Here is a 12,038-nt window from a genome sequence, read left to right on the forward strand (position 1 = left end):
ATTTTTAACAATCACAGTAAATTTAAAGATTCACAAACATAGGGGGGTTTACAGGTTCTGTAACAGACCTCTGAAAATAGAGAAAAGCAGTTTTGAAAGTGTACTGAAAGAAAAGGAAACTTAAAGCAAAGGGAGAACAGATCTAGTTTTAATCTCATTTTATAGCACAAACAGCTTTTTTTTTTTTTCTTAAGAGTACAGCAGCGTGGTTCAGTCAGAGAGCATTTAGGTAGAGGCTTGATTACAGATGTGTGTATTGAGGTACCATTTAGTAAAAGGATATTACATCACTAAAGGTGTGTTTCCGATGCTGGAGAGCACACACACACACACACACACAGAAAATAAAAATGTGCTATTCTGAGGGATGTTTAACGAAGCAGGCTTTGAGTGGCAGCCAGCTAACTGTGAAGAAGATTATCTGTCTGATAATTATTTGAGTCTGGACACTGGAGCTTTAATATCAGGTTTTAGGAATACGATTCAGCATTTCAAGGGCTAGCTAATAAAACATAAAACCTCATTAAACACTTTGAAGTTCCCTGGGTAACCTGCTTATCCTCCTTTGTGAGACAGACCCCTGATCCAGTCCTGTGACAGAGAGGTCTGCAGGTAAACACATATACATTCCCTATAGAGTGGGCTAGAGGAGGAAGCAAAACACTGAAAAATAACCATTCTGGCTGTTAAAAAAGACCATTATTTTTCTCTGTTTTAGTGTGCTGGTGCGTTACACTTCACAATGTGTTCTCCTAATTAAAGGTCATGTCATACAAACTGCTTACAAGTGCTACCTAAGCAGTGTAGCTTAACATTTACAGTGCTTATGGAATATCATGCCCTTATGATATAAGGCAATACTTGACATGGTAACATCACATCTACACTTTCTCAGCGCCCCATGTTTTCAAGTGTACAGTATGATCCCATAATTTCCATTTGCTTCCCTTGCCGTTACATCCCATCACCACAAAAAGAGAAAACAAATAAACTAGCTACAAATCTGTTCATGAATAAAATTGCATTATCTTTATATAGATAAAATGTTAACAATCCCCAGAGATTGAAATATTTCATAAAGGTCCACCCTGCGAGTGCACCGCTAGAGAATTAACATCTGATGCACGGGACCCAACATTGTTACACTCTCTTAACTTGTTCATTATGAAAACACTCCTCGGTGAGAACCAGCAGCCTTCATTATATCTGTTACATGTCCACAGCTTGTTTGTCAGGGGCTATAAGAAAACCCAGAATTGGTATCAAAAGGTTCATAGTAATCAAATGATTTCAGACAGCACTGTCTTCAGGTGAAATGAGTGTCATGTGGTTCAGTTGTTTGCAGCATCCGCCTGTCGAGGCCAGTTCTCCTCTTCAATGCCGGAGTCGTATTCCTCCTCTGCCGACTCCTTGGCCGGAGCTCTGAAATTCAAATGGAAACTGCTGTTCAGGTTTCAAACCAAACAACTTTGGAGACTCAGTGTGCTGGGCAAAACAGGAATCTGATCTCTGAAATGTTTAGTGAGAGGAGAGAGACTGACCTGATGTATCTGGGTTGTGATTTTCCTTGGACAACCTCTTTGTTCAACTCGACAGCCATGATGTCGGAGTGCGGCACCTCAAACATTGGCTCTAACAGGAGCTTTTCCTGTGGAGCGAAGAAAAAAAGACCGGTGTTAGATCAACAAAATGGAAAGTTTTTATCACAAATAAAAAGTTTTATACCACTGGCAAATTCACATACCATGATGGATCTGAGCCCACGAGCTCCAGTTTTCCTCTCCAGAGCCATCCTGGCTATGGCCCTCAAGGCATCTTGAGTCACATTGAGTTCACACTGAAACAAAAAACATTTTAAGTTCAGTTCAATTTTTAGAATCAAGTCATTCAGACCTGAAGAGATCTGTAGATATCATTCTAGCAGAGACATCCAGTGCCTGCAGATCTGATTCAAAAACCTACTTAAAAATCAATAAAAAGCACTTTTATTCATTTCCAACATTGTAAAGAAGCCCCCACTGTACAGCATAAGAACCCTTACTTTGTCCATGCTGAACAGAGCCTGGTACTGGGGCACAACAGCGTTGCGTGGTTCAGTCAAGATTCGGACTAGCGTTTCTTCATCCAGGCTGTGCAGAGGAACGACCACAGGAAGACGGCCGACAAACTCCGGGATCATTCCGAACTCGATCAGGTCCCTGGCCTCGACGTGCTTCAGCAGCCTGTCCTTCTCCTCGATCTCTGCCACGGTGTCTGTCTCACCGCTGGTGTTGGCCAGGTCTGCTGCGGCCGCTGCGCGCCGCCCTTTCCCCAGGTTGGAGGGAGTTCCAAAACCCAAATACTGAAGAGGAATGAACCGTGATGATCAAGTTAGAGCTAGGAATGATAAACAGAAATCTTGGCTGATGAGTATGTGTGAGCTGTGTTAAAATTACCTTCTCGTTCTTTCTTCTGCTAATGATTCTGTCAAGTCCGTTGAAGGCACCGGATGCAACAAACAGGATGTTTGTTGTGTCTACCTGCACCGTCTCTCCTCTCAGCTTCCTGGAGTTTTTCTCAGGAACATTGACAATTGTGCCCTCCAAGAGTTTCAGCAACCCCTGACAGAGAAAAAGGGAAGAGGTCAACAACAAGGCAAGTGTCAGTCAACCAATACAAGACAAAAGTGAAATAAACAGGAAACTAGTTTACAGTCATAAATGAAATCTGCTGACATGTTTTTAATTCAAGTTCCAGTATAATTCTGACTCATTTTGTGGTTTGGGTTTCACAATGAGTCTTTTGATTGCATAAAAGATTTTTTTATTTAATGTAATAAGGGTTGAATACTGACCTGCTGGACTCCTTCTCCTCCCACATCTCTCAGCTGATGGATGCCAGGCACACTGCCAATCTTATCGACCTCGTCCAGAAACACAATACCTGCACATGGAATACAAGGACAGGGCCACTGAGGTCTTAAGTTTGACTTCTCAACATCACCTGAGACAGTCCCTTTCTCTCATAAACATATACAGTACATGTACACAGTGTTTACTTTGAGTTGACCCTGAATTACGCTGATGTTTACTTTTGTTAATCCGAGTTTGATCCCAATCTAGCTTGTCCAATAAGATCGAGACAGGAACACATTCCACCCACGTAAGTAACGGAAAGTGGAAATGTGATTTAATGTGCAAAATTAAAACAGGGTGTAACAGGGTAATACAGTAATTTATATATAAGTAAACATTATTTAACCTTTACAAGGGTTAAGTCTTACTGAGTGGTTTTCCACACTTTTTTTCAACAAGATTGTTATGGCAACTGTTTTATTATGTTTGTTATAAATCAGTATTGATTTCAGTAAATCGGTATTGCATGGCTCTATGGATGACAGAGGCAATCTTGACCTCTTTGGTCCAGACTGAAATATCAGATTGGACGGACTTTGTTCTGACATTCATGGTTTCCAGATGTATCCTCATGCCTTTGGTGATCTCTTAACTTTTCATCTGGCGCCATCAAGTCAAACTTTCAATCATAATACTTCTAGTTTATGACCAAATGCCAGTCAAACCAATGACATTCCCATCAGCCTCAGCTGTAATTTGTGTTTGGAGCTACTTAGTAAATGTTAGGCTATGGTAAACATCAGTGTGTAAACATTGTCGTCGTGAGCATGTTACAGCGGCATAGTGACGTTAACATTTAGCTCTTAGCACCACTGTGGCCACTAAGTGCAGCCTCACAGAGCTGTTAGCATAGCTGTAGACAACCCTTTAGTAACCTCAGCTACACATAACAGGGTTGGTGATAAAGAGTTGAATTATATTTGACTGTAACCTTCATTTCTCTTCAGTATTTAAATTATAAACATCTCCAGTCAGCTGCTTCCATACAGAGGACAGAGGCCACGTTTGTCACTGTGCCATAATGTTCGTACTGACTTCATAAATTAGATTAATGCTTTGCATTTACAGCTCTCCTGTGTGTCGTCTCTTTCAGCGTTATCTTTTTAATACTTATTACAAAACCAACTTTACATCAGTCTTAATTTTAATCATTATTAATGTGTGTTTGCTGATTTCAGAATTTCCATATAAAATAGAAAAAATATATCTAAAAACCTGCAAGTGCTCAGTTGTAATTTGTCCATCTTTGATTGAATATTAATGGTATGGTGAAGGAGAGAACAGAGTGGGTGTTTTGCTTCTTATGCTTGTTAAGAAAAATGGTTCAAAAAGAACATATGATATGATTTTAACATGGGCATCTACACTGCTTTTAAATGTAGTCCCTCTGCCCACCTTGTTGTGCTTTCTCCACTGAGTAGTTGGCATCTTGCAGCAGTTTGGCAATGACTGACTCAATGTCTTCCCCCACGTATCCAGCTTGAGTTAGTGTGGTGCAATCGCAAATTGCAAAGGGAACATCCAGACATCGCGCCAGTGTCTGCGCCAACAATGTTTTTCCTGTGAAATATTAGAGAAACCATCATCAAATTTCTTTTGGCAATACAGACCCATATTTACAAATAAATAGCGCCTGTTTTAATGAGGGTCTCTGTGCAATATTACAAGTTAGAACAATGCTGATACATCACTTACCTGAGCCAGTTGGACCTAGAAGTATGATGTTGCTCTTCTCCAGTTTGATGTCAGTGTGTGTGGAGTCCAGGACCTCCCCGCCCCTCCTCTCTTGAGGTGCCTGCTGGCTCGTCTGCTGCTGCATGGACGCTCCCAGAGCATTTCCATGAGGGCTGATCCCTGCGATCTGCAGCAGCTCTGCAACAACAAACAAACCTAAGGGTTAGCTTTGGGACTGACTACTTGTATGAATGAAAAATAAGAACTTATCTGAAAGCGACTGAACCCTTCCTATTGCACTACTTGGTGTGCTGTGATGTTGTTGACAATTTAAAAACAGGCCATTCATTGATGGTAACAGTTTACATATACAGGCTAAAAATATGTGCCCTAGTCTGTGCCAGTCTGGAGTTACTAAGTGGGGACAGCTGGACTGAAAATAGCAAAAGTACACATGTGAATGTAGGCCACTAGGCAACCTTATCTTATTGTGTTGTCAGTCAAAGATTAACACATGTAATTTTTTGACCTCAGTCTATGTAGCTCATCTGCAGACATGTTCAATGGGAAACTAAACACACGATAACCAGTCACTGCTGTAGCTGAGCTGTAACTCCTCAAAAAACACATACCGTATCACCTGGTGTCAAATTCCCAGAGAGTAAGTGATTAATAAGTAATTGTCATTTAATAAATTAATTATTTAGGTTGAGAAACATAACTCCATTGCTGGAAATTTGTAAAAAAGGCTTAACAAAGCTCTAACTGAAGAGCCACAGAGTCTGTACATTTTGGCATTTGTGCAACTGATGAAAAGTAAAAACAAAAAAACGCTGATTTGTTATGACTTTTAAAGTCGCCGCTGATAAAGATCATATGTATGTAGGACTGATCACTTACTTGTGAATCTGTATTCATCCTCTCGTCTTCTCATCTCTAGCTCTACAGGGAGAGGACGAAAGTACTCAAATCAATATTATCATTATCATTACCGTTATCACATTAACAATACAGCCTTGAAGGGAAGTTTACACAAAACTGCGTGAGACAATTATTGAACAAATGCCAAATAATACAGATTAGGATTCAAGACAAGTTAGGATTTAAGACCACAGCTGCAGCCTCTGTTATCACTTATTTGTGTGGGTTTTTTAAGAATATATGGCTCTTGACTCTGCAACCTCTTAAGTTATCTAATGCAAAGTCGAATATTTATAGACACCGGTACTGCAGTAATACTGACCACGAGGTGTCAGAGAGGGCTGTTTCTCCACCTCCACCTGCTGTCGACTCCCAGCAGGGATGTTGTTGTAGATGCGCTTGTAGTGATTGTACACTGCAACCGCTAACACCTTTTTTGCATAGGACTGGCCAACAACGTACTTGTCGAGGTAAGCATATATCTGAAATACAAAAAAATAAATATACTTTATAGAAGTGTAACAGTATAAAAGTGTAATACAATAATTACTGTTGAATGTGTAATGAAAGTTATTTCAGTTCCTGCTTTAATTTCTCACCTTCTTGGGGGGAGGGGGAGGTTTCTGTGCAAATGCCAGTTTCACAGCCTCCGCAGCAGATTCTGGCTCTTTGTTTAGCCCCTTCTTAGAATCCGTTTCAGACAAAACCACGAAAAAGTGATGGCATTTCTCACATTTGACAAATCGTGTTGATGCTACAAAAGAACAACACACACCACATTCAGTACTGAAACATTTCACAACCTTGTTTGAAGAGATTCATGACATATTTTATAGCTCTGATATAACTGATTGAATTTGCAGATTACGTTGACTAAGAAATCAAAAATGAAAGGGGTTGCTCATAAAGCTAAAACCACATAGAGAACTGGCAAAAAAACAACTGATGCAAGTTTCTGTTGTAGTCATTTCTTTTTTTTTTAAGATTATTTTTTTGGCATTTTGCCTTTATTTGAGAGTCAGTGTAGCAAGACTGGAAACAATGGAGGAGAGAGGGGTGTGACATGCAATGGCCAGGAATCAAACCATGGATGTTGCGGTTATATGGTTTGTGCCTCAACCATTAAGCCACAAGGGCACCTGTTGTAACAATATCTCAGCACATTGTCATGATGAAAAGAGTTTAATTAAAAAGGTGGATAGCGATGTCATGCCACTTAGGATGTATATTTGTGACTTTTCCTTGAATGGTGAGTGGTTGAGCGGTCACATGGACGGTGACAGACGCACACTACAAAAACACAACAGATATCCCTAATCTGATTGTTTGAGAGGAGGTTTCTGACACCATCTATCATCCAAAACAGTGCTCAGTTTGAAGCACACAGCCTAGTAACTCACAGCTGATTGTTGCTAAACACAAGAGAAAATGCAATGTGTTTCCTTACATATCTTTATTTTGACATTTTTTTATTTTTTGCCATGAAATTATGTATGACTATTAGATTGAGGTTGTTTGTGATGTACAACTATGACTGCCACGTTTTTACCACAGAATCACAGATTGAACTAAACATTCATCCTTCCCCTGGATCAGTATGCTGTACTTTCCCTCTCTTTCCTTTTTTATTCAGCCAATGCACAAACCATCTCTTTCACTTTCTTCTCCTCCTCCTCAATCCTGTTGCGTGGCATCCAGCTATGACACAACCACATTTCTTCTGCTGGTTATTCGCTGTCTGACATTAAGTTTTCATATTCTGGAGACAGAACCTCCCTCGTAACCTTCTCCTTCTCCCACTTTCTTTTATATTTTATTAGTGTTTGGCAAATAAATTTCCACCTCTATCTGAGCTCACATACTTCTGCCTGCATCAGCCCCATAAGGTGTTGTGCACCAATTCAACTAAAACATCTGTGACAGGTGTGTTTATCTTCCTATACACTTCCACCTCCTGATTTTAAAATTTCTACATCACTCTTCACCCAAAATCCATATCAAGTCAGTTGTCTTGGTGACTGTTTGTCCAATATTTTTAAGTTTACTCACATACAAATGTCTCTACATGTGTGCAGGGGTCTCCACATTTAGGGCATCGGAGTTGACTTCCTCCCTTGCCTGATCCGCCAGAGCCGGACAGTCTCTTCCCCTCACTGATGCTTTTCTGTGTAAACATGATTGCGTCAGCACATATCAAATTATATTATTATCATCTCTTCTGTGGACACAAAGGTGTGGGGTATTACAATAAAAGAGAACTACAAATGAGATTTATCCTCCCAGGAGATTACCTTTCCACCATCACTTCCGCTGTCCTTTGTTGTCCCATCTTTAGAGGCATAGCAGATAGCAGTCTCTGAAAACGACCTCACCCGTACCCGGGGAGGCAAATGAGTTTCCCGAGACCCCTGACGACTCAGAGAAAACAGCTGAATCCGGGAGCAGGACAATCCTGTAACAACAGCAACATCACTTTTGACTCCTACAAACACTGTAGCTTGTGACCAGATGTTTCAAGTGAATGTTATGTTAGTTAGTTAAGTAATGTTTTTGTTTACCTATACAACAAATATTGTGCTGAATAATAATTACACCAATAACCAAATAGCATTATAGAAAATACTACATACGATCTATGATTGTTCCTATGAAAATTAATCTACAAGTATTCTAATAATCGATTAATGGTTCAACCAAAAATAACAAACATTATCTGGATCCAGCTTTTGCTGTGTGAGGATTTACTGTTTTACTTTATTATATATAATAAAATATTTATGGTGCACAAAGTCTGAATTGGCTGTTCACATGAGAAACATATAAATTAATAAAACCAGTTACTTGGCGAAAGGCTGGAAGAGGACAAACAAAAAGCCCTTTGTCGAGGTAAACAGTTGCAATGTAATAGTTCTTTTCTGTGAACAGTTCATCAGAGTTTTTGTTTTGTTTTTCTTTCCCCACATGGTTCTGTGTATGATTTCTGTATATCCTTTGTGTATGTATTTGTATATATAACCAGAAGATGCATGTTTTGTTAAATAGCACTGTCTTGTCACATTTCATAAAAAAAATGATTGATCAAGAAGATAATCCACTGTTTAACTGGTAGAGAAATTAATCATTAGTTGTAGCCCTGCACGTAGTCTTCAGGGAATTGTCCTTAATTAGTTTACAACAGATCAGAAGTCTCAAAATAGCACCATAAAGGACTACGGTATTTACAGCTGACCACACCGCATATTATCAACAGGAACAAGCTCATAGATAAAGCCACTATTGTAACACTGTATGTAAATATTAGGCACAGTTTATATTTATCATACTGTGTTTGTCTTTTTATTATTAGCTTTCTGTCCTTTATAACTTTGAGCAGCTCTGGAAGGCTGTTAGATGCAACAACATTAGCTGAGCAGTAGAAACTTAACATTGTGTTTTATATGTGTTATGTCACCATGTGTCATGTACTTTAAAAACTATGTAACAGGTGTGAAACTCTGACATGCAAGCCGATGTAAAAACGTTAGCTTAGTTATAACACTGTTGACTTTTCCACCTGCTGTTGACATTACATGACATGTCACAACAGACAGCGATCTGGGTTAGCTGGAGACCTACTTTAAGGCTGTAGCAAATAGCACAATGTCATGCAGCTTTAGCCAGCTGGCAAGATGTCAACTTTTCCTTTTCTTACCTCTGTGGGCAGTGTTTAGGAACAACCTGGCAGCCGAAGTGCATGGACAGGACATAACTCTTCTTTTTTGGCTCAAAATCCTGTGAACAAAACAAAACAGAAAGTTAATCAGAGAGGGGCGGAGGCGGCTAAATTAGCTAGGGGCTCACAAACAGGAGAGGCCGGTTAAACATTTCATAACTTCCAACGTCACTGTTAGCATTAGCAGAGCAGGTCATTAACTGGTGAAGGTGGTTATCAGTGATGTTTACAACTTTTTTTTTAAAAAAACAAGTACCATCTTTAAACCACCTGAAGTGTATTGATTCTGAGCTAAATACCTCCAGCTATCTGAGCGTGTTAATAACACAATAACGCAAAATAAACAACGTAGCTAGCTAGGTTAGGTAAAGTGTTAGCTACGTAAGCTAGGCCCGAGCCACAGCCACCGAGCGTTTCTGCCAGTGGAAAAGACACAAACAACAGCCCTGACAGGACAGGAGGCTAATGCTAAAAAAGTATTGATTATCATAACAACAAGTAGCAAGCTCACATCGTACCTGCCTACATTAAATCTAATTAACAAAGCTGCAGCAAACGGTTGGACAACATGTACCCTGCTGGTTTTACTCACGGAGGGGGGGAACGATGAAACCAGTCGCGTCTTGACAAACAAAAATCACTTGAAGTCACTGTAGCTATCGTTCTTCTGTTAAAGTTTGACAGGTCAGTGTGTCATATTAACATTACAGTGCCTATCGCAGGAATTTGGCAGCGCTGACTCCTTTAGGCCGATATTTCCCAGGTGGGACACGACCCAAAGTGATGTAACGCCTGCTGTTGTGAAGTAGGTCGGCTAGTACCCGGCTAGCTTTGGCCTTCCCCCTGGGTACAGTAGCTAGTAGAAGTGATTTAACCATGTAAACACTGTTAAGCAATATGGGGGCTGCGCTTGTCCATATGCAGTTTACATCTATCCAGATATTTTGAGATCTACTAGTTCAGAGGAGGAGCTAGCGGGGATGTTTCTGATGCGTTCAAGTGTTCCTCGTAATGTGCATTTTATGTTGCGTTTGGGTACTCCTCGTAAACGTGTTATGCCACCTTGAATCAGAAAAACGCAGGACTTGAATTTTGAGTTCGCAGAACTAACTATACAGTGTCACAACTCGCGATTCATGAACCATATTCATTGCTCGAGTTTCTCCTGGATTCACATCTGTAATTTACTTAAAGATCCGTTGTAGACACCAGAATCAGGTTTATTGACAAGTAGGAGTTTGCCTCAGTGTTGTGTTGCATAATAGTCAAAAATATACACAAAATTAAGTAAAGAAATTTACAATAAAAATATATGTAAAATATATTCTAAGTGAGAAGAGCTGCTACGGGTTTAATTTTAAATTGAAGAGAATGAGATGAAATGACCATGAGTAAACAGTATATTCAGTGTGCAATTAATAATAATAATAATAATAATAATAATAATAATAATAATAATAATAATAATAATAATAATAACAACAACAACAATAATAATAATAATAATAATAAGACAAGTTGTGCTAATGTAACATGCCATGTTAGATCAAAGATCACAGATGTGCAAATATAAGATTATGGGATTCTACATTAATATAATGTGTAATGTCCATGGGGGGGGTTACAGTCCTTGTCAGAGGGGGTTCTGGGCCTTGTTGATGAGGACAACTGCAAATGGAGAGAAACTGTGGAAACCGGGTTCTCCACACATCTTCCAGCAAAATGCAACTGAATCAGGTGCTCCTAATTTTGAGGACAGCAGACTTCTGGAGATCAAAAGGGACTGGAGCACACTGATTAATTCACAACCGTTAAAGTAAAGGCTGTGAGTTAATCGGTGTGCTCCAGTTCCCTTTGTTCTCGGGAAGACACTGTTCTTATGGGGTGAGGTTTTGGTCTTGACACGCCTCAGTCTCTTGTTGAAGGGGAACGTTTCAAAAAGTTAATGTGCAGCGTGGGAGGGGTTGGGCATGATCTTACCTGCTCGCCTCAGTGTCCTGGAGGTGTGCAGGTCCTGGAGGGATGGCAGGTTGCAGCCGATCCCCTACTCAGCACATATTTTAGGACATATAAATATCCTCTGCTTGGAATACTAAATTGTGTCTGACATGTTTTTCCCCAAAAGTTTCCACATCACATTTTTTAAAGTTGCATACTGGACCACAATTGCCTTCCAAACTAGTTGCAATCTCACAAATCATGCTCGTAGGCCCACCCATTAAACTTTTCAATAACAAAGAAATTTTCCACTTTCAGTGGAAGAATGTGAAAACAGCCTTATAGTGTCAAACTCTTCTCATGTATCATCCTGAAAAGTGAAGCTCAAACAACCAACCATAGGAACAAGAAGCAAAACATCTTTTTGAATGGAGGGGGGCTTTAAAATAAAATACCCAGATTCACAGTAGACACCAGTAAGCTATCGAATATCAAACCAACATACAGTAGATACGTCTGCTAAGAATACTAGGCTGTATTCATCATAAACCAATCACTGAGATATTATGATGAAAGACTGAGAGGTCCCAGAACCCCTTTGTAATTAACAATAATAACATACACATAATGCTTTAATGTTAATGAACTCTTGTCTTCTATGTAATGCAGTTTAAGGTGAAAAAACAAAAGCAGTGAAGAGTGAGCAGCCAGTTTTGTTTTTCCAGATAACTACAAATAAGAGTGGAAAAAACAGTACGACTACTACTTGGTATAAATCTAAACTATCTAGAACACGACCTTTGAGTTTATTAGTAGCATTCATAATTCAAAATAATAATTCAAAAAGTAATAAAAAGAAACAGAAGCATAATTTTCTTTAGAGCCTAACACACATACTG

General features: G+C 39.5%; 1 protein-coding gene across 2 annotated transcripts; it reads right to left on the minus strand.

Annotated features, from left to right (window-relative positions):
• Positions 1 to 126: 126 nt before the first annotated feature.
• Positions 127 to 10,122, minus strand: clpxb (caseinolytic mitochondrial matrix peptidase chaperone subunit Xb). 2 transcript variants are annotated; one of them, XM_067589992.1, is made up of 15 exons: positions 9,794 to 10,121; positions 9,181 to 9,260; positions 7,781 to 7,941; positions 7,539 to 7,653; positions 6,089 to 6,243; positions 5,812 to 5,971; positions 5,469 to 5,510; positions 4,590 to 4,766; positions 4,290 to 4,454; positions 2,834 to 2,922; positions 2,436 to 2,600; positions 2,042 to 2,341; positions 1,745 to 1,837; positions 1,542 to 1,648; positions 127 to 1,422 (listed from the first exon to the last, which is right to left on the minus strand). In XM_067589992.1, the coding sequence occupies exons 2-15, from the start codon at positions 9,233 to 9,235 to the stop codon at positions 1,332 to 1,334; spliced, it is 1,875 nt and encodes a 624-aa protein (XP_067446093.1). In that variant the 5' UTR covers positions 9,236 to 9,260; positions 9,794 to 10,121; the 3' UTR covers positions 127 to 1,331. The 2 variants fall into 2 exon arrangements, with proteins under 2 accessions (XP_067446093.1, XP_067446094.1); XM_067589993.1 differs by lacking the exon at positions 5,469 to 5,510 and having other exon boundaries at positions 9,794 to 10,122.
• Between the last annotated feature and the right edge of the window lie 1,916 nt (positions 10,123 to 12,038).

This window comes from Thunnus thynnus, chromosome 5 (assembly GCF_963924715.1).
Source record: "Thunnus thynnus chromosome 5, fThuThy2.1, whole genome shotgun sequence".
NCBI lineage: Eukaryota > Metazoa > Chordata > Actinopteri > Scombriformes > Scombridae > Thunnus > Thunnus thynnus.